Source organism: Schizosaccharomyces octosporus, assembly GCF_000150505.1.
Source record: "Schizosaccharomyces octosporus yFS286 unplaced genomic scaffold supercont6.2, whole genome shotgun sequence".
NCBI classification, from domain to species: Eukaryota; Fungi; Ascomycota; class Schizosaccharomycetes; order Schizosaccharomycetales; family Schizosaccharomycetaceae; genus Schizosaccharomyces; species Schizosaccharomyces octosporus.
The window spans coordinates 1,949,831-1,976,230 of record NW_013185620.1 but is presented as its reverse complement, the minus strand read 5'-3'; the positions used below and the strand labels follow the sequence as shown (position 1 = coordinate 1,976,230).

Below are 26,400 nucleotides of genomic sequence, written 5' to 3'. Positions count from 1 at the left end.
AACTCTTCTAGTAGAAACCCAAATAGGGATATACGCTACTATACACTATACTAAATGAGAATGAGAAAGGAAACAGAAGTAAGGTAGTGAACGTTTGCTCTATAGTTTCAAAATAATTAGTATTTAAATAGTTATTGAAGTCTAAAATTACAAGCTTCACAAAACTAATCAACCAAAAAGTTCTTAAAGAGTAAGTGCACCACTACCGGAGGAGGAATAGTATATAGGAATGCGAAAGTGTAAGTTTTCTTAATACAAGAATCACAACGAAAACCACATAAATTACTGAGAAAAGCGTCCTAAGGCTGAGGACTAGCGGGATAAGGGTGATAGGTGACACTGAACAATCCTTGATAAGTTTGCCGAAGGAAATTACTAACATAGGAATTCAATAAATAAAGCCAAAAATAAAGTCAATAGCCAAAGCCAAAGCATGTCTGTCTCTTAAAAACAGGGAAGGTAAAAATGTCATCAAACCTGAGAAGGTGGATTGTTTTTCTTTAGTTTTTTTCCTTTATTGACCCAAAAATGACCATAGTTAAGTTTTTTAATGGGGCATATGGACACAAGTCTGCTCCACGTAATGGCATCCCGACAAAGTAGAAACTAGCTGGTCATCTATATAAACATCAGCTTTTAAACGTTGTAACCATACAAAAACATAAGGAAGACCAGCCCATATTGATACAATGTCCTTTGCCCATTTTGGAAAGATATTTAATACATCAGTGATACTTTGAACTTCTTCAAGATCTGATGCCAAATGTACACGGATAGGCTTGTCGTCAAGCGTAGATCCCGTGAGCACTCGATCGATATGGGTTGGTAATTGGTATCGTACCCCTTCCACCTGAGAAGAGCCATTCGTTGAATATTCGTTTTTCAAGAGAACAGCAACCAGCTTGTCATCTAGAGTCAAACTAGCTTGAGATCGGAATGTGTCTTCCGAATTTCGGGGAAAATAATGCAAACAAGTTAAAACATTCTTTTTTGAATCGTCAAACAGCAAGCTGTTTTGCCAAGTGTGTCCCAAATTGGTGAACTTATCTTTAAAAAACATCGCGTCAATAAAGACAGCAGTACCAGTAACATCCCTTGTGGTTCCGTGTGCAGTGACGGAACCTTTCAAAGAACTGACTGGAAATATTTTATGTTCCATGTACCCTCCAAGATTTTTCTGGCCAAAATCCGTTAAACCAAATCCGTTGTCTTTCATTTGTATGGTAAGATCGTACATTCCCTCAATCCTTACACGCCAGTTTTGCGAATTAACATCAAAATGCATGAAGTGTTTATGAACGTCAACACTATATCGATCCTTGGAAACCTTCATATTCCTGTACAGGTACGTAGAACTGGAGATAATGGGTTCTTGGAGAGGTTCATCTTTTGAAGGATAGTAAGTCCATCCTAATGGAGCAACCTTCACGAATAATCCGAGATTTCCGTATGCAAATTGAATATATCCAAATGATCCATCATCGAAGCACATGTAAAATGACTTATACTGAGTCGTCAAATGAGACCGCGAAAGGTTCCAAGTTAATTCTTTGCAAGGAATAAACTCATAGTTATTTGCGTTACTACTATAAGTGCTGGCAGTCATATCTACTAATTAGAATATAAGCAAAAAGGCAAACACGATTAGACAAGAAGACACCGATGTTTACTTTGGTAAGTAAATTCGCAATCTAAACAATGCAACAATATTAAAATAGTATTTTTAATACGAAAAGGCCAAATACCACCAAATTTGAGGCAGATATAGTAATTGCAATTCTTACGCGTTCAAAATTAATTAACTATCCAGAGCAGGCGTGGAAACAAAATCATAAAATATTTTCAATTACAAGAAGCGAAAATAATTGAAACAAAGTCTTTTATAAATATGTTTGTACGAACCGAGCCTCAGCTTTCTGGTGGTGTGCTCGTACCACCTGCAGTCAATACAGTAACAGAACATCTGAAGAGTTGTCTGATTTTTAGAGTTGAATCATTCAGGTGCATCATTCGACTTGAAGTTTTCCTTAAACTTTCTTTTCTAATTTTAAAATTTAAATAACTCGCTTGAAAGCAAGATGGAGAAGAATCTATTTATTTATATTTTTACTTACGTCAGATATTGGTATTCATATTAATTGTCAAAGTTTCCACAGAGAATAAGGAAATGTGATTGTCTTTTATATCATAAAGAAAATAGTAAAAACCGCTGCTCAATGCAACATAAGCTTTCCTTCATGAAAATTCTATCATTGACACTACACTATAGTAAGTTCAATGTTAAAGTCCGTTAGCAAGTGAAGGGTTTGAACCCATGACAACTTCAAAGGAAGCAAATACAAGAGCAGAAGCAACAACCACTCCTAATCCAAAAGTAGAAGCAGTGATTCCAGCAAGTAAGCATAGACTGCTCATAACTAATGCAGAAGAGCGAGCAGCACTAGGCACAATTTTTTCCAACTCCTTTAACATACTTACTTCACGGAAACCGGCCATAATAAGCTGGTTTTCCTTAAAGAAAGCAAGAACATCACGAGGTCCGCTGCCAGTGGCTTTCGTCCAAGCGAGAGAAATATAAAGAGATGTAGAGAACAAAAGTACGACATAGACAAGGGTATGGATTGGGCAAGTAATAGTTTCCCATATGCTAAGGGGAGGAACAAAGTAATAAAATAAACCACCAGTTAAACGCAATTGTTGGATAGGATGAGTCTCATACTTCGTGTACTGAACCAAAAAGCGGGTAAAGACAGAGTTGGGGAACATACTGTGAATAAAGTAGGCTAATACTAAAAGATGAGAAACAAAAGAAAAGATAAACAAGAAAGGGCTAATGGAAGTGTAAAACAATTTCAAGGGGAAGTTCTGACGGAATCCACGAACCCGGGATGAACGGATTGAGATGTCAATTCTCATGCTCAAAAGATAAATGAAGGCGAGAAAAGCACTAATACAAGCCAAAAGACTAAAGACATTCAAACGATCAGTACGGAAGAAGATTGATCGAAGGGCGTAAAACTTATCTTTGTATGAGAAGAGGGAGAATACCAAACCAACGAGGGTACCTTCGTATTGACTAATTTCTTCAGTCAATTGGTAACGGTTGAAACTCAGAATCTGCCAGAACAAAGAAGAGACGATATGGGATGCCAAGAGAAGAACAGGACCAGAGCCCATGCCATATCCCTTTTCGACAATTTCGCATAAATAAATACAGATAATTCCGGGTATGAATAACTGAACTATGAAAATGAGAGTCAAAGCAACACCGAGTTCAGAGACAGGGCCATAATAACCTGATACAACGAATGTAATCGAGAAAAGGAGATACAAGAAAGCAGAGAAAACTAAAGAAAGTTAGATATGACTATGACAGAAGAAAAATAAATCAAAAACCTTTTTGGGTATTTTGGAACATGATGCGGTCGCTGATTAAATTAAAATTAACAGCAATTTTACGACCAGCAGCCAAAAGTTGCATTAGAAAGGCAGAAAAGATAATAGGAGCTAAACCGGTAACCATAGCACCACTGCTGTTGTTAGATTTTTGAAATAATAAGACTCCACAAACTGGAAGACGCCGAAAACCAAAAGGACTCAGTACTTCATTTGGTCGTTGAAGCAATTCTACAAAACTGCTTTAATACCATCTTTCTTGTAAAAAAGATGACCAAAGTCTTGCAAGACGTCCTGTTCGCAAATGAGGAACTCAGAAGACTAATGTCCTGGTCCTTGTCCATTCAACATCAGATTTAAACAACTTACGATGCAGAAGAGCCATCTAGCACACGCCAAGCGCTAAATTCAAGTTAGAATATTATCTCACTAAAGAAATTTTATAGTTCATACTTGATAGGGTCTACAAATTCGCGTTTTGGAACGCCGTAAACAGGCATGTTTAGCAAGACCTGATAAATCACAGCGCAACCGGCCATCCAAGCCAATTTTTCAATCATTTGATACTGTAAAAGTTAGTAAAATTCCATTTCCGTTGCCTTCACAGAACGGTCAGGCCTTCATTATACATACTCGAGTCTGCGGTCCTTCGACTTCTGGTAATAAAGAGCCTAGCGGCTTCATAGTGTTTAATAAGCGAGCTGGTTTATATTAATAACAATTCTAAAACAAATTATAGCCAATTCCGACTACTTACACCTGCTCATTTTCAAAGTTTTTATTATGCGCTTATCAACCTTGAACTCCCATATTCTATCCTTACTGATCTGAACCCGGTGAACTAAGATCGGCATATCACCGATATATCTTAAAAGATGACCGAAGAAGAAACCCAGATCACCGAAAATACATAGAAAAACCAAATTACATTCAAAATAAAGATCATGCTGTCGTATACACTTACGATAGGTATGTCTAACTTTTAAAATATTTGTTCAAAAAATAACAGAATTTTATTATACAATGCAATTGCTAAATGTATAGAAAACACTTAGAACCTGCTATGTCCATATTGATTAATCATTATATATACAAATTTCATGTATAACATTACAAAAGAACTTTATAAAAGAAGAAAACTTCCATATTTTCTCGCAACATGTCCACTCCCAACGATAATTTATGGTATTACCATGACCTTTCAATTAAATAATTTTGCTTGTTTACCAACACATTCCTGAGAGCAAGGGATAAAAGTAATACGAATAGTCTTGAAGCAATACAGAGAGTTTTTTATGCTATTGGTAGAATTAAAGACCTCGACCTTCAATACTAACTCCGCTTTTCTTTGCACTTTTACTGCGAATAGCTTTCATCTTAGCCTTCAGTTTTCGGACTTGTTCTGTATCAGCAGGCTTCAACCGACCAGCCACAGACATTCCGTTCTGATTGAGGCGAACTCTGGGGGCAACTTGATACCTGGAATCGATGGACTGAGGAATAACCGTTCTTCCAATTCTGCTAGTGGGATTATTAACATCGTCTTCGGCAATAGCAAGGTCCCTACGACGACGCATGTTTATAAGCTCGGGGTTCAAGGTAGCAATTCCAACAGCACGGTCTCGGTAATTAGCACTTCTCTTGATGATGGGACGACTCCATTCACTAACTAAGCGATCTGCAATGCGCTTAATAAATGGCTCAGGCTTCTTGGATATCGTATAAAATAAGATTACACGGCCAATTTTGCTTTCACGTAAATGTTCAGTTTCAATAGGAAGCTTCGTCAAAATATCGAGCAAAGACTGTTGGATATTAAGTGCTGGAAGAGATCTATCGGGCAACGGTTCTAACCACATCCGCACAGAATCCAGCAAATTGTTATCAAGAATGGTATCGTATAAATGGGTTTTCCGAAGAACGGAGTCCACGAGAGCGAGCATTTTCAGCTTTTCGGTAGCTGGAAGGCGTTCCGAATTCAATTCTGCGTCACGTAGTGCTGCTAAACGCATTTGTTCACGTAAACGAAGGACTTCATCATCGGCTAACTGTTCTAAATTATCTTCGTTTGAGCGCTTTTTTGGACGAACTGGTTTCAAAACTGCATCTATTTGCATATCTAGCTGTCGTTTAGCAGCCACTGAAGGATCTAAGGGGGCTTCTTCTACGGTAGGTTGACGATCTCCTTCATCCAACTCCTCGAGTTCATCTAAAGCGCCTCGTTGAGCAGAGCGACGCGACCTGCCTCTCCGAGCACGCTTTTCTTTTTTGTTATTTTCCACCTTGCCTGGTTTGACATCTTCTGAGCTTTGCTTTTTCTTAAAGGAAGGCAAATTAAAAATGGTAGGCTCATCATCAGCTTCTCGCCCAATCTTCGTTTCATCAAAATTTTCGAATTGGTCTTCATCCAAATCGGAAAGCTCGTCTTCAGAAAAATCAATGTCTACATTGTCACGAGCAGGCACCTCATTATGTGATGGAGATCCCTGTTGAGATTCAGTTATACCAGTATCATTTGCTTCTCCTTCAGCATTCCGTACTTCAGCATCGTGACCGTCTAAATCGGACATCTTTCGAACCCTTGTTTGATATACTTATTCGGGACTTTTCTAGCAACAAAATAAGTTTAAATCAAATCAGTAGTCCAAATTCTATTAGGTTTACTCTTTACTTGGTCGTTGGCAAAAGTATCGTTTGTCAAACCATGAAATAGATGTTCGAATATGGAATCTGAATTCACTGTGCTTCGCTATCTAATATAGCCTCAATTGTTTTACTATTCCTAAACAGTAAATTATCGTATTACTGTGAGCTCTAATGAAGGTACGAACCAGTCCAATTATACTACACCATATACAGTCCGTGTACGAAGTCCCTTCCACCAAAATTCCCTAAAAACTACTTTTATATAACAAAATGTTCGCTGGTTCCGGTCGTCCTTCTAAAGAACAAGTCAAGCAATATGATAACCTTGCTATTTCCGTACGTGCTATGACCTGCAAAATAAGGGTTCAGCTTTGAACGAAAATGCAGCAGTCTGTATTAACCAATGTTATTTCAGGAAATCAAGAAAGGTGCTTCTGTTGCTGCCATTCTTGCTTTAAGTAAGTTTTATTTGTTTTTTTTTTATTGAAAAAATGAGACTAAAATCTTCAAATGAACCATTCTGTTGCTAACACTACTTTTTAAGCTCCTTTTGTCATCTCTTTTGTCAAGAACTTGCGCGCTTAAAGTTTTGACAAGCGTAGCTTACTCTGCTTATATACGCTGTATACGATGAACTCTACGTCGCTACTTGTATAAGGACGCGTTCAGCTTATGAATTGATTGTGCCATACATATTCCCATTTTGGTAAACAGAGAATAAAATCCAAATTTGTCATTTTTATATTAGTGTTGGAGCTTAAATTGGGAAAGCTCAGGGTGATGTCTATAAGTCAATAGTTCGTCGTGGTATCAATGTGATTCGTTATTTTGTAAAGGCTCTTGAATCTTAAATTCACATACTTCCAAAGTGCAAGCCAAGCATCTTTGATAAATTAGCTGGTGGAATGAAATTTCAAGAACTAAGTTGCTAAAGTCCAAATCATAAGTATTAGATGACAAGAGGCAATCAAAGAAGCAGATAATTTTAACTACCGATTTATTTCATGATATAAGGAAATAATATGACAGAGATTTATAAAACAAGAAAGAGAAACAAGTCACCCAAAATAAGATTATATAACCCAAGTACCTATGGTCGTTTCCACTATTGATAATTATGAAAGAAGAAAAGAACAAACAACACTACTAATCTTTGAAACAAAATTACTTCGACGAATTAGTTTGGTCATCCAGTTGTTTGCTCAAGGTACCCAAGTCCTCTTGAATTAATTTCGCAACATATGATAAACCATTTTGATGATCGCGTAGCACATCTGTAATGGTTTGTAACTGATCATTGTTTTTACTCCAATCAATTGCTCCTTTTGCAAGGGAATTCCGTTGTTCATCTGAGACCTTCTTACCCTCGAAAATCAAAGTAATTCGTGCCCAAATTTCGTTCAGGCGGCCAAACACTTCGGGATTATTGAGAGATTTGGCAAGGTCGTCAAGTCGTTTCCGAAGATCTTCTTCATTGGATTTCAAAGCATAACCACGATGTCTCAACACATGTACTTTAATGGCTAGACGAAGAACACGTTCTGAAAGTTGAATGTGACGATTCTTTGCTTCTGCAAGTTTTATATTGGAGCTAAGGTCGTGTTTGTTGCCTAACCTTTCTAGGGTTTCAACGATTTCTCGCATACGAATGCGATAAGCATTAACTTGATTAATCTGCATATTCATTCTCTTTTGCACATCAGGAAACCCAACAGCCAGGACTGGGACAACGCTATTGCTCGGTCTGTTTGCAACAGCTTCATCCCATTTTTGCTGGTTGTGAGTAGCCGGTTTGACATATAGAGCCGCTTGTTCAACAGGAACTTTATTATAGAAATATCTTTGGAAGGCATTATCGGGATGCTTCAAATTCCAAGCATTGAGGACTTTTTGTGTTTGTTCTTCGATAGAAGGGGGTTGGGCAGGGCCGTACTGAGCATTACTGACTGCTGCATTCGGTGACATGGTGGAAGATAACAAAAACCCATTTGGATTAGCAGATGACATGCCCATATCCGAAGACTTTGCTGCGGAGGGGTTTGTACTCCATGAGAACAGAGGTTGAGCTGAAGATGCACCGGCGTTCACAGGAGTAGTAGAAGAAGGGGGTGCCGCAGTTGTGGTAGCACTAAGTCCATTTAAGGGTTGTGTTCCAAATGTAGAAGGATTGCCGATACCACCAGTAGATTGCTGAGGTTGGCCAAATAATGAGGAATTTCCTAAACCTCCGGCGGGATTAGTATTTGAAGGACTGGAACCTGTATTTGATCCTCCAAACAAAGACCCAGATCCAAAGCTTGGTGTGGGAGCATTCTGTTTTTGTTGACCAAACAATCCTGATGTACCAAAGGATGGTGTGTTTGAGGACGACGCAGGTTGACCTGGTAACATGTGTTAGTTCTATGCAATTTCGGAATGCTTCTACGTACCAAAAGAGAATGACATTGTTATAAAATGAGAATGTCTGTCTTGATCAACGACTTCTGTTTTTTGCAGGCACTCCTTAGCTAAGTTGTACAGGTAGAAACAACTGTATATGAGGAATTCACTTCGTAGTGTGGTGTCCTTCATTGCAACTCGTAATATATCTTACTAGACAGCATCGTCAAAGTTCATTTCCATTTAGAGAAAAAAATTGGTGAAAAATACTTACAATTGAATAGTTCTAACTATAATTACTGAGGAAGTAAAACCGTACTTTCTTAGAAATTTGTTTTCCTAAGGAAGAGGGAAATCGTACATATAGTGATATTGCTATATATTAACTTAAATGCATAACAAATTTAATAAGGGTATAATATGATCGTATGATCTTATAATCAAAATCGTATTGGATAATATACTAATTTACTTGGTGTTTTAAGCAAAATGCTTTTAACGTATTTTTAGCATATGCTTATAAAATGAAAGAGAAAAGAACGATTTCTTATATTTTTGGATATGACTTTCGCCTTGTTTTTATTAGTATGGGTAATAAACGAAATAATAGAAAAATTGACTCGATGATTAAAAACTTAATCGTATAAATGTATAGGATGTCTTAAGTTGTAGCAGCTCTTACCGAGTAGGAATGAATTGTCACTATGTCTTTGCAATTCCAAGAACACCACCAAGTTATAAGATATAATTGTAAGGCGAGTCAGTGATATTTATGTAAATTGCTTATTTCCATATATTCCTTTATACCAATAATTTTTCTTTCTTATTTAACTATTCATAATCGGTCACATTTACCGGATTATCAATCTTCCAGAGGACGCTGTTGATTAGTGTAATACCTTCAATTCAATTTACCGGCTTTACTTCCTTTCCATGCAATTTCAATATGACTTTTCCGACTACAAAGGTCGTGACTTTGATCCCAAAAAACAGGCAAAACAGGTGCTAGCTTCAGTTCATGCAGCAACGGATACAGCAGAAGACAAGGCAGTCGCAAAAAAACGATTAGGATATGCTTTGAAGGAAATTGATAACCAAATAAGGGTTTTCATTGGCTCAAATGAACAGAAGCTAGCTGAAAGTGTGGAATCCTTTTTTCAAAATCAATCGAATTTAACGGAGGTTAGAGAGAAAATGAAGCAGCTCACAGATATTTATGAAAGAATGCGTTCTCTTATAACTGTCCCCTATAATTCTGCCTCTCCATTGCACGATTCCATAGTGAATCTTCATTCAACTTATATTAGCTTGTATTGGATACACCGCTTTTTTGATCTGCAAAAACAATTAGTAGCTTTGGCAGACAGCGTTCCTAACGAGTTTGAACGGTATGTAACCAATGTCTCTATCGTTTTATTCATAAGACTGACTGTACAGATTCGAAAACTATTTTCGGGCCGCTACCCTATTACAGGAGATGGATCAACTCCTTGCGCGCTATCCGCTTATCGTATGTCTTATGTTATCTTTAGATTTACAGTCAACTAACAAAATTTAGAAACGCCAGTCTTCAGTGCAATCATTTTCCAAATCGAATATCGGCATTCACTCTAGGATGTTAAAAGAAACATCAAGTTTCTTGCTAGCGCAAGAGGAATCAGACGTGCTAGCAGCAAATTCCTCAACGTTTTCGAATGCTTGCTCTACCTTGTTTTTACTAGACAAATATCTTTTAGAAAGAAACATGTCTCAGTTATTAAGCTCTAAAATCCAAAAAGCAAGCGCTTGTTTCGAATCTATCTTTCAGCTGTCTCCAACAACACGTAGACTTCTGTATTCATCTGCTGATTCTACCGCGGCTAATTCTACAATATGGTCTAAATTTGAAGATGGTTGGTATCAAATTTCACAGTTTGGATCTCAATGCGTATTTTGGGAAAAGACTCTTAGACAAACTACCATCTGCCAACCACATTACTCTAACTTACTAGATTATTTTCAAGCACAACCTAATTTCATTCTTGATGGTGCTACAATTAGCATGTTCTATTTTAAAGAACTGGCTATTTCAATAAGCACAAAGATGCAGAACCTTGATCGTCGAGATCCTACTTTGCTTCTAGTTTTCCGTAACGATTACCAAAGAGTATCACATATAGTTGAACAAGCAATTGCAAAATCATCTTCTGAAATTGTTACAAAAGATACCCGTGAATGCTCTATTGTGATGAACAGTCTTAAAGTATTATTCCCCAAAATTCCTTAGACATTAAAAATAATATTATATAAATAACCCAAACCATTCAAACTCAGTAAAAGATAAAACACAACTTCTAAAAAAACAAGCAAATGGTCATCTAGGAGTTTCTATTCTCTCCGAAGATCACCAGTAACACATTGCAAAGGGGCTGGAACAATCTGTCCACTTTTTAAGAAAAAAAGTTTCATATTTCGAGCTTTATCCTTTAATTGAACTTGATTTCGATGTTTCAAGACTTCATTTTTTTTACCACCTGGACCATAAAGCTCCAAAATTTGACTCCATCGGGGACCCTTTACTAAATCAAGTCCATCCAAAAGAGCTTCCTCTTCCTCTTTCGTCCACGTCCTTCGATTTGCAACTTTCTTGGTCCGCTTGTTGCCATTACCGGTGTTTGTCATGCTACGAACCTGGTCGTATAAAACAACGCTGGATACGTTATTCGCTTCGGAAGTAGCATCTAAAGTAGCTGTTGGTAGACCAAAAGCTAAACCGTCTGTCAAGTCAGAACCAGAATCTGACGGAGACGAATTTTCATCACAAGCTTTATATCTGCCTCCTTGTCTTTTAGCTTTCCGCTTGGCATTACCATTGGGTACAGGAATAGCTGCAATCGATGAGTGGTTATTGTGAATATAACAGGCTATTTCACTTAAAAATTTCCCCCATGGATAAACTTCGTTTAACGCTTCCTGAGGGGTGAAATTCGATAAACGCTCTTTTCGAGCAGCACATTTCTCTAGAATTTGCTTTTCGACGTAAGTAAGCTTATCGTCTAACTTAGCATTACGGCGCAATAAAAACCGATGAGCCATATCAGAAGGAAAAAGGTCATTCAAAATATCTTCCTTAGGTCGTTCTGCTTGTGCCATGGCTGAAATGTAAGCTTGCGTTTTCAATTCCATGTATAAAGTCCCTTGATTGGTAAGAATGTTGGCTTCATCAGGAGCAAACACTTCCAAAAAATTTTCGTTTAAATGAAAGAACCCAATTTGAAGAGCGCCATAAACAGCAGACAAGAAGATTGCCAGATTGGCTCGACGGACTGCACTCCGCTGAGAAGGAGTACGCATGCTAATGACGGCGGGATAAATGAACGAATCTTCAGTATATATGTCTTTGATCATACGAAACATGCTCATTAACTTTGTGAAGGCCATTCCCATTTCTGACGCTGGGTTTGTAACAATGGCCGAAGCCTCCTGTACAGGCTTTCCAAGGATAGACAATATGATATTGCTGAGGTTTGCCAAAGTTGGAACCAGAGAGCTACGAAGTAGGTACTGGGGAGAGGCAACTGGATTCGGCTGATTAAAGGCGTATTCCATATTCTGATTCATTCGCAGATAAAAATCTGGGGTCATGTTGATTGGAATTCCAGAAAGGTCGAACCCGAGCGGAATATCGCCATTGGAAGCAACATTAGGGGAATCCAAGTCAGAAGCATGTTCAGAAAGCTGTTGCAACATCTGACGATCGTGTTCGAGCGCACACTCCGGATCAATTTCTAAATCCTTTTGGGCCTTGAATTCATTAGAAGTATCTATCGGTTGCTTCGACATTTCTCTTTAAAATCAACAATTTTTTAAATAATCTTCGTTTTTCTAAGCAAAGCAAACACGCATCCAATGGTTACAGGACATCAATTATGAGTGCGAATCTCACCTTGCTCGTAAAAGTTGGGATTTTCGCTCCGAAAAGAAAAATTGCATCAAATCAATTACTTCCTTCTAGGATTGTTAAAATTCCCTTTATTTTATACGTGAAGTTGTACGAATTTCCTCAAATCCGCTTATATGTGAAATAGTTGGAAATTCGAAAAATATGAATATTTTTGCTTGTATTATTTTATAACGCAGTACTACTGGCGCCAGTGTTATCCACTCGAATATGACGACGTGACGTTGGAGCTTAATTAAAAAATAAAAGCAATAATACCTAAGAAATATACTAATGTATTTGATGTTCAATTTAAGATAGCTTGTCTTCACATTGATTTGTTAAATTTGCATAAAAAATTTCTCCTCATCTTTAGTGCATATAAGCATATATATGCTCCTGTATATTACATATGCTTTTATAATTAGTCCCTTTGGAATTACGTGTCAGACTCTGCTTCCTAGGAATTTGTTTCGTTGCATATTTTATATTCGGAGACAGTAATTTTATAAAGTAATTTAAAAGCTATAACTTATTGCTCTTTGTTTTATTTCTTTATTACCGGTTCGAAGGTGTGGAATACCAAGATTTATTGATTACCTGGAATCAATCCGAACAGGTTACCAAGATTAAGCAAGCCACTTCATCCTCTATATAAAGCAGTAGTTTTCTTAAAAATACAAAATGGATAAGCTTTGGGAGGAGATGGTCAATGATCCAAAGAATGAATTTTCAGAAGAACAAAAACAATTTTTAGCTCAGTCTCGAGCACGGGCTCGTCGAAACAAATTTATTGGAGTCATTGGAGGGGCTCTTATTCCCATAGTCTTGGGTAAGATTTTTCTTTGAGACATGTTTACTACAGCTGCTAACTATGAATGTTTTATCAGCTCAAAAGCGAAAAGTATCACCATTAAAATTGTATGCTACGTCAATCATATCAGGCATAGCTGGAAACGGAGTACGTCTTTCTTTATAAGTGAGGGTGATAGTATTAACCTACTTGCTCATCCATGAAACTTTCTTCTAGACATTGCTAACAAAACCTCTATAACAGCTTTCCCAGATCTTTACCATGGGATACAATTTATCACAAGTGAATAAGCGTTCTGACTCATCAGATCTAATACGAAAAATGAAGGAATCTTTAATTCGACAACGCACCATGATGGAACAAGGAAATCATATTCCTCCCTCACACGATGGCCCTCTTCCCAGAATGAAGCAGGATAATTTGGAAAATGGAAATCAAGTGACTTCCTCAAGTGGTTCAAACTCCTCAGACATCTTTATGTCTCAGGAGTCTTCCAACCAAGAAGACTCTTCTAGATCAGCATGGGACCGTATCCGAGAAAAAGAGAATATTAATCGAACGAGCTCAAGGAAAGAAAAGAACTATAGCTTCCCCTCTGAATATGAAACCCTTGATATAGCCGAGTCTTCAAATTGGCCAAAAGAAGACACTGCTGACACAAGGGCTCAGACTCCAGAAGACAAAGAATTTGAAAGACAGCAAAGGGAGTTTGATAAATTGGTTTGGGGGTCGGATTCCTCTTCTTCAAGCGGTAATCTCATTACCTGATTCTGAGAGACCCTTCCTTAATAATTATTAGCCGCCATGAGTTCTTTTGTGCGTTTCCAATCAAAAATTTTACCTTCAATTCTTTAATATATGTTCTTTGCTATTAATTTATTCCATGAGCAAATATTTCTGCAAATGAACTTTCGGGAGATACTTTGGTATTTGAAAGTACAAGATCTTCAATAAGGTCTTCCGAACGTCTGAAAAAAAGAAATAAATATTTAAATTAGTCCTAAGAATTTATTTGTCAATGAAATGATTTAAAGACAACCTTTAAGCTACTTCATGGGAAGTTTCAAAATTTTCAGCAAAAGTTTCGTTTAAGTATAATAAATGAGCATTTATTTTCCCCCTTTGCTTTTTGTTTTAAGTAAAATAGCTTATTATCAATTGTAGGCTCCTTTCTTAGATCATCACCGTATAGTACTATGGAAAAGCCTCAAGCTCCTCTTGTTAACCACCAACGTCGTAACGAGACGGAAATCTCGAAATGTCTTTTTTCGGGTTTGATACAAACCTTCCAAAGGAGTCGATGATTCCTAAAAATGGAGAATATGATGAAGATGGGTATGAATGCTGTTTTTTAACCTTTGTTGAAACAAAAAGAATGTTGGTGAGAAACTAACTGTGGATGTGTAGAATTGATTTCGAAGAAACATACGACGATTTAGCGGACAGACTAGAAGAGGAGGGAGATGATTTGAACGATGAAACCTTTGGTATTAGCGCCGGAAATATTGGTATGTGAAGGTGATAGTACAACATCATAGCCCAGGTTATATTTGAGCTCCCCTTTTTTATTATAGAAATGTATCTAATCATTTGTAGGCCGTGATTTTGATTTTTTTCATCAAACTGCACAGGTTTCCACTAAATTGGAGAATGAGCAGGATGATACCAGACACCCCATGGGCAAGGTATATGATGCAAGCACGCAGGCTGCTTCACTTCCTCAGGTAAACCCAACTGCTGCTTCTTCAGCACGTAATCCTGAAGCAAATCTCGATGTTTCAGCCAACACTAATATGCTTTCGGATTTGAGACCCATGGCCTCTATCTGGGAAACTATTGTACCCGAGAAACCCTCTGTTCAAGCGGCCCCTCCTGAAGTGTCTAGCTTTCAGAATCGTTTGGGTGCGCAAAACAGTGAAAAGGTTTTTAGCTTGCAAGAGCTTGAGGAACAATTATTCAATTCCCTTAACGCCCCTGGCTCAGGTCCTAAACCTCAACAGCCTGTTGCTTCTGCAATGCCCCCAGTTAATCCTGTGGTTTCACCAGCAGTTCAGGTTCCTCCTCCTACAAGTTTGGCTCATGATACTTTTGCAGCCTTGGATCCTGCCGTCGCCAGCATTGGAAACGTCTCATTCCCTACTCAACAATCGAATGTCGCCAATCCTGGCTTACCTCTTCCACCTATGATGCAACCTTCGCAGCTGTTTGCAAATTCCAATCTTCCTCCACCTCAAATACCTCCTGTTGTATATCCTAGTAATATGGTGTACGGTGCCGAACCAGTTCCTCCCGTTCCATTATTGAATCTTTTTCAACAAGAAAAATTTGAACAAGCTAGGACCCTTGATGAAAAGCGCCAAAAACTGGAAAGAGATCATATGCTTATGGCACAATGTGCAGGTTTGATGACTCGTAGTGATAAATCTTTCATTGCTCGTATCCAAATATCTCAACTTATGTCTGAAGATCCTGAGTCTGAAGATTTTTACTACCGTGTTTATTCAATAATTCGTGGCCGTAATCCTTCAGAAGAGGATTCTAGTCACTTTATTCGAACCTATTTAGGTCCCAGTAGCAATCGCCGACGTGGAAGACGTTCGGAAAATCCAATGCAAAGATTGCAACAACAGTTACAAAAATTGGTTTCTTCTACCAAGGAACGACCGAAAACTACTCAGCTGTCCCTTGAAGGCGCGTTAGGTAAGATTGCCATAAACACTGTCCGTACTCCTCGACAACTTCTTAACGTTAAGCGTCCTTCCGAACATACGATTAATGCTAAAGAAACTACCTTTAAAGGTTTTGCTACTAAAAAAGATGTTTTGCAAGCAATTGAGAAAATATATGATTGGTTACTTGACTTTGAACATTCTCTTCGTAAATTATCTGTTTCTAATGTTGAGGATGACGAAACTTTTAATCAATGGAAAAATGACCTTAACCATAAATTAGAAAGCATTTGGAATGTTCTTCATATCAATGAGTCTTTAGACAGTTCTTCAAAGGCTCGTCCACCATTTTTATCAGTCATTTCTCATCCTAAAGGAATGCGCCTTCTTCCAAGATTGTTACCTCATCTTTCTAAAGAACAGCAGTTTGCTATCCTCAGTGTCATAGTTGGTAACGTCGATTCTTTAAATATTGTCCTGAAGGGAACTTTTGATGCGAATGGCGAGTTGCCTGCTGGCATTGCAGCCGAGATGATGGCATTTACTCAGTTTGTCATCCCTTCCTTACTTACTATTGTGAATGAGTTGGGCATGGCGAATGTTAATATCTTATTTTCTCAGCTTCTTGGAAGATCCAATCCATTATACCTTATACAAACTAAAATTGGACTTTCCTTCCTAACTATGCTAATCAGCCGAGCCGAGATTCTTAAGCAAACTGGGTCTTGTACTGAAGAAGACAAAGAAAATTGGTATGTGTTGTAGCTTGTTAAATTGATGTACTAACTGAATTACAGGGCGAGAATATTTAATGGATTATTTGACTGCCTTAAAGACCACTTTGCAACAGTTTTTCCTCCCCCAAATGCACGCGCTTACGCCGATGAATCATATCCCTGGGAGTTTTTGGCAGCCTGTGCCACTGCTGCTTCCTCCGACCAGCACTTCGTTTTGGTGTCTGAAACGAGAGATAGAGTACTCGATAATATAATTACAAGTAAGAGATCTCCCGAGGAAATTGCCGTTGTACGTATTGCGAATGTTAATCTATTCTTAAATGCCATGGGTCTTGATGCTCGTCAGCTAAGTGCCTAAACAAATAATTTATGAATATGAATCGTTGTGAATTATGAATCAAAGGTGTTTTATCATTATGCTACGTGTTATCACCGTTTCCTTGTGAACAAACTTATGCAACCAAGACTAAATGGATATTGGTTCAAGTTGTTTTTTGGTAAAGCCTCTAAAAATAACATAGATGGATGTAAATAATAGTGAAAATTGTATCAAACAATGAAGGAAAAGAATAGAAATTCACTCAATAAGAATTAGTATATCCGAGAGTCAATAATACTAGCTGCCATTCTTAATCTTAATTCTGGCATATCTTTTTGAGAAAAATGTAATGGAACCTCTCGGGCAAGACATTCTGCTGTTTTGCAGGCGAAGACACCACAATCGTACCCGTTTTGCTGTCTCGGTGAATTATGATCAATGTAATTTTCCCAGTCCGTAATATCAACAGCACCTTTCGTTTCAGCAACGTAGTATTCTTTTAATAAATCAAACACTTTACCAGGACTTCCGGCCAGCGAGTCCCAATATTCGAATCTTTTTTTCTTTTTATTTATTGCAGCCATACACCAGTGAACATCCAAATGAACTGGAACCAATACACAATCAAAATCTGCAATCTTCATGGAAGCCCTTCTGGCCCATCGGCGAACGCCAGCGTATCCTTTTTTCTGTAGTGTTGTGTAGAAAAAGGTATTAAATACATGAACCCGAGGTAAGGAGGAGTCGGAACGAGAGCGATCTGATAATAAGTTCATATAGAAATTAATAACTTCGTCATTCAACCATTGTCTACTTTTTAAGGTACGAAGATCTCGTAACATTATTGGAATATTATATTTAGTGATTATGGGCTCAGTGTAGGATGACCTTGGAAGATCGTTATCATTTAAAAGATGCAATGCCCGTTCCCTTGCTTCCTTCGGAAATTCTAAAAGTGAAACAAATTTTGGACGAACGGGAGGGGGAGTAACGTGAAGGCCTTTAAGTTGTAAGAAATCAATTTCGTTCCAATCATGAAATGCTTCAGTCTGCTTCTCTTTAAGTTTTTGAATCAGTTGCAAAAGAGAATTCTCATTATCTACGTCTGATGATAAAGGGAAGTTCGAAGGACGAGGATGTAAATCTGTAGATACAAGACGCGGGGGAGGTCGCCAGGGCGTTGAATTCTTGTCAATGGACCTTCTCATTGTAGCGGTAAAAGGTAAATGAGAAGAGCGGATTTGCATTTTTGCATCATGAATTTGTGATGAAGGTGTGACAAATTTGGATTCATGAAGTTTCAACAGGCTCGCTTGCTCTGGTTCAACCGGAGGCACAGAGGTATAATCTTTCGCCGAAAGATTTGAGGAGGGCTCCTGCAAAGTAACCAAGCCTTCATTCTCAACTCGTCGAAAGGGTGAAAGGCCAGAAGGAACCATGATCTCAGCTGTATCTTGGGATACTGCCAGCTTTAGTCGATCACTAGTAGATAGCCGTCTAGAAGGTTGATGGGGACGAGGGATATATTGTAGACGGGACGCGCGAAAACTTTGAGGAGACGGTTCGAGAAGTCCATTAGCGGCGGTAGCAGAGTTATGGTTGCTTGAATGAAAAAACCGCTGCGTAGAAATTGAATTAATTATTTCAGGCGGATTTTGCAACCTGAGTTTTCTTTCTGTTTTAATATTTTTCTCCTTTACACTGGTTGAGAACGAAGCAAGCGATTGATCATCAATAGTTCCTTGAGCTTCAGTAGTACCCGAAGAGTGAGTCGCTGATTCCCCTGATAAAGATGAATTAGTATTGCCAGCAGTACTATCCATGCCTGTCATTGGAGTGCCCGTGAGCAAGACTTTTGCATATGTTACAGTACGGGAACAGATGCCTACGAACGTGTTAAAAATTGTCTTCTTCCGTTTTTTGTATTCTTCTAAGGACGCTGCATCATCTGGATGCGACCGTTTAGTCGCATTACGTTCGCGTATCATTCACAAAAGTCAATGAAAAAGGGAACAGGATTGCTGATGCTGGGAGCGCTGAAGACAAGCAGAAACGCGAAAAATCGCTTTAAAACCTTTCGCTAATCCCAGGTCAAGGTATTTTCTGTCAAAAATACGACCTGAAAGAGAGTTTCCAATGTGTAGTGAATGGAGAAGTTTGAAATGAACGAGTGCTGATGTCGGTATCAATGGTACCTTGAAGGGTATTTAAAAAAAAAAGAAAATCAAATAAACAGATTTGACAAAAATGAAGGATAAAAAACGAAATGATTTAATTATTGAAGATAAATTGGTTGGTACTGTTGTTTTTCTGAGAGAAAAAGCCCTTTGCAAGTGAATAATCATCATTCTCTTATGTTAGTATGCTGTCTTCTACTTCGTATACCATGTAGTGTTGTCTTAGTACTAAGAATGTGAGTTAACAAAGCAATTCCTCAAATGGAGCCTCATGATCGTTTTAGATCTGTCTATCTCTCGTTTTCTTAGTGTATATTGCTAGGTTCTACTCTCATGGAAGATTTCCCGCTAGATGGACCAAATTGAACGACTCAAAATCATTTTTTGGATGCAAAAAATCTATTGCAATTGAAAATATGAACTCTTCTTCTCGGTAGGAATTAGACTAGCCATGACTTCTTTTTCCAAATAACACAATGGACACGTACATCGTACGCTTGAAGTTGCTTTTGTATTTAAATAGAATAAAAATAGAGACTCAAGTAACCAAAGAATTGTAAGCTCAAATCTTCCTTCTTTACAATACCCCTAATATTATAACCCAAGTAACCTAGACTGTTGCTTGTCTTGAGAAATACCTGTACTTTCAGAAACCGCGGAAAACCTTCCAAAACCCCAATCTATGTGGTTTTCCATAGAGCATGACGGCTCCTTGTACATATATTAAAAACTTTTCACCAATTGAAATCCGTCCTTTACCGCATTTGGATTTTCAAGCTGGCTACAATGGAATCCCTGCCTCAGCTCCTAGAATCGTAGGCCTCGTGCAAGTGCGAAGCAAAGAAATAAATCGTCCATTGTCTATCCTACGAGTTACTTTAGAGCTTTGGAGAATTGAATCTGTTGATGTTCCTTCTTTAGGTGTAAGCAATCATATATCTGAACCAAAGCGGTTAGTGCAGCAAGTCCTATTTCCACCATCTTCTTCTTCTTCCTCTTCTAAAAACGATCAGAAAAGCATACTTTACTTCTCCGAAAATGCACAGGCAAGTGACGATGTTTTGTCTCCTTCATCTAGCACTTCCGGCATTAATAATGTTTACGATTTCTACCTACACGATCAACCTTCCCGACATCGTTTTTCAAATCAACCGCCTATACCACCTCCACATGTTCAAAATGTTTCTCAAAGTCCTTCAATGCCTTCTCACGCTTATAGTCAAACTTCAGACACTTCTTCTATGCAAGCCTCATCGGTAACTAGCGATTTACAAAAGTCAACAGAAAAATCCTCTTCTTCATCATCTTATAACATATGGTCTATGGATTTGCCATTCGAAATGAAGTATTCTGAGGGAGAAGTGCTTACCCCAACATTTGACCTTTTTCGCTCGGGTTTTTCATGTTCCACGAAATATCAGTTGCGGGCTGTTCTTAGTCTAGCTGACTCAGAAGATATCTTTGAATGTGTCCCCATTGTAATTCACCGTTACGATACGCTTTCCTCTTGGGGTATGTATAATTCTCCGATTTATTTAAAAGAAGCAAGTATAGACGGTAGAGTTGTTGTGGAAGCTTCCATCCCTAAACAGTGTATTGGCCCTATGGATTTACTTACAGTTTTCATATCTATAAGGGCTTCGAATGGCTCTAAAATTCGGGTACAGCAATTGTCATTGTCTTTGGTAGAATGTGTAAGTTTTCGACATCCGTCTTCTAGTCATTCTCCTATTGTTCGTTCAAAAAAGATTTTAAAAGTTGAACAAGATCTCGACGACGTGAGGTTAGGAAAAGATGGCCTTTCACAAACACTTTCAAAAGTGTTTCCAGATCCTGACTTGGATGATTCTAGCATACAAGGATTCACCACATCTTCTGATTTGTACAAAGTTACTTATATGGTTTTAATAAAAGTGAGACTTTATCGTGCAAGAAATGTTGAAATTTCTTATCCGATTACTGTTTCTCCTGTTCCTCGTTCCGCCAGCTCTTCGATCCTAGGTGATATTCAAACCAGAGTTTTAGATTCCCGGCAATCCCTCAATGGCTCTGTACTTGATACCACTTGTGATATTATCCATGCGAATGATTCCACAAAAAATAACATGTATAGTTATTCAGAAGGCGGTTTGGTGCTTTTGAATTGAAAAGTATTCTGTTTTCTATCTCATATTTATTTATATCTCTGGGTCATTAATGGTTTGATTCTTCCCTAGTCATCAATACCGACACTTCCTTGTCCCAACTAGTCCTTTTTTATGTTATCCCGCGCATTCCGCAATAACCTTTTTTTGTTTATGAATGTTCATGAATATTGTCAGTTTATGGTGCATCTTATACTTGGAGATAAAAATTGGCAACATCAAAAAAACGAAAGTTTCTCCAAAATATCTAAGTATACAATTTATAATTTTTCAAATACTTTAGTGCAGCAGAATTTTATAACCCTAATGAAAGAGCTACTCACCTATAAAAGCGAATGTTTTGTTCATTCTTGATACAAATATAATTGGAATTGTAACAAGTAATTTAAAAATATCGATAACCATCTTGCACCAAGCTTTATGATCTTATTCAAAACTTGATATACAACTATGTCTACTATAATGAAAGTTTTCAAACTTAATTCCTTTTCAGTACATTAGTACAGTTTGTGATGTTAACTTTTATTTGAAAGATACTCCATATACTTATGATAGCATAGGATTGATCGTTTAACTTGAAGTAGCATATTCTGAAAGAACCACACAACAAATACCGGTTTGTCCCTAACAATCGCATTACAGGCCTGGCAGAAGATAAGCTTGTATTATTTTTTTCATTACTTTACGGATTCTAGAAATGCAATAAAGCAAAGTATAGAACATTTATAGACAGTTGCACATGGCATTCAAATGGTTAGTTTCGCAAAATACCCAAAACGTTGCTAAAGTACATCTCACATTACCGACGACGCTTGTAATCCATAGAAGTTATTCTCATGGTTCCCAATGGCGCCCTAAAAGTTATGGTAACCTGAGGTTCCAACGTTTTGCTTCGAATGTGGCATCTTTGAAGGCTGCTCAACAAGAGTTGGATCAAAGAATAAAACAATTAGAAGGAAACTTGGAAACAATAAGGAAAAATCAACTTAATAAATTGGTATGCTTTAATAGTTTGACATCGCTGATATTTTGGTTTTACAAAAGAAACTAATATGTGTAGCATTTTCCTCGCTTTTCTGAACAGGACATAGAGCAAGCTCTTTATTCTATCGAACAACAAGAGGAATCCGATAGTAATAGTACAACACTGAATGTTCAAAAGAGTTTACCTGGTGCTGCTTTTTATTTGGGTCCTGTTTTATCGAAAAGACTGCAGCTTGATCACTACGAGAATGAGGTATTAAATTCTCTTGTGGTTGTAGAAAAAGATTCTCAAAATTTGAATCTCGTTGGAAAAAGCAAGGGAAAGCTTAAAGCGTGGAATAAGAAAGTTCTTGCTCTGCTGGCTGATCCCAATTGTTTCCAGGGAGTCTCAAAGTCACAAATAGAAAACTTTGTTAAGATAATTCCTACTACATTAAAGGTGGGATATATGGAGCAGATTCTCAAGAACTTGGAAAACTCAAATTTAGGTGTTTGGCACGAATTATGCTATCAATTCATGGTTGCCTGTAATGGAAAGAGATTGTTTTCCAAATCCTTAAAACTTTTGGAGCAATACAAAAAAACTGATTCTAATGTACATTCAGATTTATGCCATGCAGAAGCATTCGCATTAAGTCGACTTGGACTCTACAGCGAACTACCGAAGTTAATTAATCTTTATCAAACGGAAGTTAAAGAATTTGAACATTCTTTTTTTAGTCTTTGCTTAGGATCTTTCTGCAAAGCTCAGATGACATCGCAAGCATTTTCTCTGTTCGACTTTATGAAATTTGTGTCAGTCAACACAGCTCCAAATGAAAACGACTATAACTCTTTAATTCATCTTTGTGCTGTCCAGAAAAAACCAGAAAAAGCTCTTGAATTATACAATGATATGACTAAACGGCCTATTAATCCGTTAAGACCAACCGAGCTTACGATTAATAATCTAATCCATGCTTTGTCTACACAAAAAATTTATCATCCCCTTGCATTTGCTTACTTGTCAGAATTCACGAAATTTGGTTTAGCCGCAAATGCACAAACATCATATGAGCTTTTACGGTTGGCTGCTCAAAGCGGTAACATAAATGCCTTAAAGAATTTATATAATCAATACTGGATTGACAATCCAATTCTTCCTAAGATTTGCAGCGTTGAAAGATTGTTTAATTTCGCTTACAAGGCTTATGCAAATACCACCACGGAGGAGTCTTTGGTCATTCCTAGTTTAGATAGAATCCGGGAAAATGCTATCAGAAATTTAGATGAAGGTGAACGATCACCTTTTGGTTCGCGAAATATTAGTACAAAATCGGATTTATTCTATGCTGCTGTATTTACACGCGAGTACACAAAAAAATATCACCCGGAGATAGTTACCAAAACGAGTTTATCATTTTTGAATGTATTTTCCACCCAACAAAATTTAGAACTTTTTAAGGGTGTTTATTCAACGGAATTTTCTCAGCCGGACTCCTCTGAAAAAACTCAGTTGGAAAACAATTTTATTACACAAAGGAATATAATTGCCTACTATTTTGCAATATATGTTTCTTTACATTGCGATAACTTTGTTTTTGGATACAGTACATGGCAAGAATATTACTTGCATAAAGACATGGGTATTATTCCTCCTGATCTCAAGGGATATGAACAAAAGATAACTACTCTCATGATCTCTCTATTTTCTAAACACGGTTACTTGGAATTAGCGAGGAAGTTATTAATAGCTAGTCTCAATGAAGGATGGGAATGGACCCCTCGTTCATTGGGATATTTAAGGAAACTTGCTAGTCTAAAGAAGGATCAAGCAACTGTACAACTAATTGACGGTATTACTGGGACGCAAATTTTGACTTAGAGACGGATAGATTATCAGTTTATTTGTATTTAAAAAAATAAATACTTAGTATGTATTTCTGAATTTAGAACAAACGTCAGTAGCAGAGTATTCTCGTATACCAATTTCCACTTTCCTTATTTTTTTACAAAAAATAAAAAAATAAAAAAACTCGGAGGTGAACCTCTATATAACACCAGGATTTCAACGGGGAGATGGTAAGGTGTACGGAGGATCGCGATGCTCTAGATCCAAATCAATGTGTGACGTGGTAAGTGCATGCCAATCGGCATTCACTTTCATTAAATCAATTTCAGATACATCAATATTATTATAATCATTGATGGGTTGCGAATTAAGAAAGGTATTCTCAGTATCCATGTCTCCTATACCGTTATTAAGAAGATCAAAGTTGTCATTGGTTGCGGGTATTGGAACTTCAGGTATTGTATTAGAGTAAGTATTAGAACCAAAATTATTCTTATAATTATTATCGAATTCGTTTACACGTGAGTGTGCTTCATGAGGTACAAAAGAGTTATTCGGCACAGTTTCTATAGCAGAACCGGAAGATAAAGGAGTGCTAGGGAAATAATCAAAGTGACCGTCGATGCAGGGATGGGCAGTATGTATACGGGTAACTTTTGGCTTTGCCGTACGTCTGGTTTTAAGCGACTGGGTACGTTTTATGGAAGAATAATCAGGGCGGTTTCGCGAGCCATATAGTGTACGTCTAGAAGACACAGGAGGATATTGTGAACCCATGTCTATATCCTTAGGAAGTGAGCCATTGTGTTGAAGAGCAGGAGAAGGAGATAGAATGTCCCGCGTAATCGATAAAGGGGAAGTTGAAGACTGATCCGAAAAGGTGTTGGTCCAATCGCTTGGTAAATTCTCAAGATGTGATTCTCTAGATGAAGGGGAAAACGGTAAATCAAACGAGGAGGTAGAGTTTACACTCAAATTCGGTAAAGGAACACCTTTATGTTTCTCTTTCCGTGGGACAGAATGATAGGAAGTGGAAGACTTCATAGTATAAGCTTGACTATCAAGATCCACGGGTGAATCTGTAAAGTCTTTGTGAGATGATTCGGCACGATACGTGGTGACAGACGCAATGTAGTCATCCTGAGTTTGCCAAGAAGGGGGTGTTTCACCTGGCTGAGGATTTAGGGAAGTATTGTTTCGCAAAGGGTCATTTGTAATGAAGTCTTTCTCCAAAAATGTTCGTAAGAGATTATCACGCTTTTCCTCGGGTTCCTCAGATGAGTAAACATGGCAGGCGTTCTTGGCATCATAAACCAAAACGACAACTTTGGCATCACATAGTACAGAAAGCTCAAAAGCCTTCTTAAACAAGCCTAATCTACGGCGGTTAAATGTGAGAGATTTGTTTTTAGCATCAGCTATGCGCTGGATTGAACGGCGAGGAGACGAAGGAGATGGAGGAACTTTAGAATACGACATAATAGTAATTATAATAGTAAACTTAAATAAACACAAGAATAAAAAACAATTAAAATCGATCAGAAACGATGAAATAAACAAATATAGAATGAAGGGAAATTTATAATAAAATTTCAAAGCCAAAAAACGAACGAATTGTAAAGAAAGAACCGTCAATTAAACGCGACAGGAAAATCAAAAAGAGTGTATAATTAAATAAAAATAACGAGCGACGTTCTTCAGAAGCAAGAACAATAAACCAGCGGAAAAAAAAGGAAAGAAAAGAAAACTCGCAGAAACAAGAGTAGTAAAAGTAGATTATACAATAGGTAAGTTGAACCAAATTAAAAAAAAGACAGAAACAAAACCTCTAAGGGATGATAAATAAAGAAAGAAATCCAGTCGTCAATATACTGTGAGAACAAACCAGTTCAGAAGGGAAAGGCGGCACAAAAAAATTTAACAACCCATGAAACCTAATAATAAAAGTTATTTACAAACCTCAGTCCTTGGGGTTTAGTGTTTAAGTCCCAAAGAAGAATCCACTGTTTTCTTCAACAAACGCCAAAAATTTATGGATAATATAGAACAATCTTCAACGAATTCAAGAGTTCTTAATAACAAAAAGCAAGTCGTTAAACACTACGCTTTTCTTTCCAAAAAAATTAAGAAAATCAAATAATTGCAGTTGCTGAGTATCGCTGACGTGAGTATTGAGAAAATCTTCTGAGTATACACTTCTTTGTTTTCGGTAATCGAGTATACGCATCGTAATTCACCATAAGAAAGTATTGTGAAATTGGCTTAACATGTATAAAGAACTTGTTTCTTTTGTATTTACTAAATTATTTAACCCGTCGTTAGGTATTATTGTGTTCGTCGTTCGAAAGCCCTATTTCCTTTATGCAGTAATCGACGTCTATTTAA

At 37.5% G+C, this 26,400-nt stretch overlaps 13 protein-coding genes across 13 annotated transcripts; 6 read left to right on the top strand and 7 right to left on the bottom strand.

Moving 5' to 3' along the window:
* Positions 1-89: 89 nt before the first annotated feature.
* Positions 90-2,092, bottom strand: SOCG_00323 (Svf1 family protein Svf2). The gene has a single exon (XM_013162743.1). The coding sequence runs from the start codon at positions 1,604-1,606 to the stop codon at positions 548-550; it is 1,059 nt and encodes a 352-aa protein (XP_013018197.1). The 5' UTR covers positions 1,607-2,092; the 3' UTR covers positions 90-547.
* SOCG_00322 (translocon subunit Sec61) lies at positions 2,048-4,186 on the bottom strand. Its single transcript, XM_013162742.1, has 6 exons — positions 4,154-4,186; positions 4,030-4,097; positions 3,850-3,962; positions 3,766-3,798; positions 3,397-3,530; positions 2,048-3,347 (listed from the first exon to the last, which is right to left on the bottom strand). The coding sequence occupies exons 1-6, from the start codon at positions 4,161-4,163 to the stop codon at positions 2,281-2,283; spliced, it is 1,425 nt and encodes a 474-aa protein (XP_013018196.1). The 5' UTR covers positions 4,164-4,186; the 3' UTR covers positions 2,048-2,280.
* A 193-nt stretch (positions 4,187-4,379) lies between these two features.
* On the bottom strand, positions 4,380-6,103 carry SOCG_00321 (transcription elongation factor complex subunit Iws1). Its single transcript, XM_013162741.1, has one exon. It carries the CDS (start codon positions 5,964-5,966, stop codon positions 4,707-4,709), a length of 1,260 nt encoding a protein of 419 aa, XP_013018195.1. The 5' UTR covers positions 5,967-6,103; the 3' UTR covers positions 4,380-4,706.
* A 127-nt stretch (positions 6,104-6,230) lies between these two features.
* On the top strand, positions 6,231-6,825 carry SOCG_00320 (uncharacterized protein). Its single transcript, XM_013162740.1, has 3 exons — positions 6,231-6,378; positions 6,458-6,500; positions 6,587-6,825. Exons 1-3 carry the CDS (start codon positions 6,313-6,315, stop codon positions 6,625-6,627), a joined length of 150 nt encoding a protein of 49 aa, XP_013018194.1. The 5' UTR covers positions 6,231-6,312; the 3' UTR covers positions 6,628-6,825.
* On the bottom strand, positions 6,510-8,611 carry SOCG_00319 (nucleoporin Nup44). The gene is made up of 2 exons (XM_013162739.1): positions 8,472-8,611; positions 6,510-8,423 (listed from the first exon to the last, which is right to left on the bottom strand). Exons 1-2 carry the CDS (start codon positions 8,485-8,487, stop codon positions 7,207-7,209), a joined length of 1,233 nt encoding a protein of 410 aa, XP_013018193.1. The 5' UTR covers positions 8,488-8,611; the 3' UTR covers positions 6,510-7,206.
* Positions 8,612-9,079: 468 nt separating this feature from the next.
* On the top strand, positions 9,080-10,720 carry SOCG_00318 (transport complex subunit Cog5). Its single transcript, XM_013162738.1, has 3 exons — positions 9,080-9,809; positions 9,859-9,931; positions 9,980-10,720. Exons 1-3 carry the CDS (start codon positions 9,355-9,357, stop codon positions 10,685-10,687), a joined length of 1,236 nt encoding a protein of 411 aa, XP_013018192.1. The 5' UTR covers positions 9,080-9,354; the 3' UTR covers positions 10,688-10,720.
* SOCG_00317 (DNA binding factor Trf1) lies at positions 10,416-12,657 on the bottom strand. Its single transcript, XM_013162737.1, has one exon. The coding sequence runs from the start codon at positions 12,241-12,243 to the stop codon at positions 10,789-10,791; it is 1,455 nt and encodes a 484-aa protein (XP_013018191.1). The 5' UTR covers positions 12,244-12,657; the 3' UTR covers positions 10,416-10,788.
* A 69-nt stretch (positions 12,658-12,726) lies between these two features.
* Positions 12,727-14,354, top strand: SOCG_00316 (uncharacterized protein). Its single transcript, XM_013162736.1, has 3 exons — positions 12,727-13,172; positions 13,231-13,301; positions 13,398-14,354. The coding sequence occupies exons 1-3, from the start codon at positions 13,025-13,027 to the stop codon at positions 13,920-13,922; spliced, it is 744 nt and encodes a 247-aa protein (XP_013018190.1). The 5' UTR covers positions 12,727-13,024; the 3' UTR covers positions 13,923-14,354.
* On the top strand, positions 14,302-17,156 carry SOCG_00315 (topoisomerase II-associated deadenylation- dependent mRNA-decapping factor). The gene is made up of 4 exons (XM_013162735.1): positions 14,302-14,489; positions 14,562-14,662; positions 14,751-16,575; positions 16,621-17,156. Exons 1-4 carry the CDS (start codon positions 14,413-14,415, stop codon positions 16,916-16,918), a joined length of 2,301 nt encoding a protein of 766 aa, XP_013018189.1. The 5' UTR covers positions 14,302-14,412; the 3' UTR covers positions 16,919-17,156.
* SOCG_00314 (SUMO deconjugating enzyme Ulp1) lies at positions 16,579-20,326 on the bottom strand. The gene has a single exon (XM_013162734.1). It carries the CDS (start codon positions 18,865-18,867, stop codon positions 17,152-17,154), a length of 1,716 nt encoding a protein of 571 aa, XP_013018188.1. The 5' UTR covers positions 18,868-20,326; the 3' UTR covers positions 16,579-17,151.
* Positions 19,618-21,535, top strand: SOCG_00313 (arrestin family protein). Its single transcript, XM_013162733.1, has one exon. It carries the CDS (start codon positions 19,758-19,760, stop codon positions 21,201-21,203), a length of 1,446 nt encoding a protein of 481 aa, XP_013018187.1. The 5' UTR covers positions 19,618-19,757; the 3' UTR covers positions 21,204-21,535.
* On the top strand, positions 21,487-24,116 carry SOCG_00312 (group I intron splicing factor). Its single transcript, XM_013162732.1, has 2 exons — positions 21,487-22,197; positions 22,261-24,116. Exons 1-2 carry the CDS (start codon positions 21,940-21,942, stop codon positions 24,046-24,048), a joined length of 2,046 nt encoding a protein of 681 aa, XP_013018186.1. The 5' UTR covers positions 21,487-21,939; the 3' UTR covers positions 24,049-24,116.
* Positions 23,736-26,200, bottom strand: SOCG_00311 (MADS-box transcription factor Mbx1). Its single transcript, XM_013162731.1, has one exon. The coding sequence runs from the start codon at positions 25,492-25,494 to the stop codon at positions 24,232-24,234; it is 1,263 nt and encodes a 420-aa protein (XP_013018185.1). The 5' UTR covers positions 25,495-26,200; the 3' UTR covers positions 23,736-24,231.
* Between the last annotated feature and the right edge of the window lie 200 nt (positions 26,201-26,400).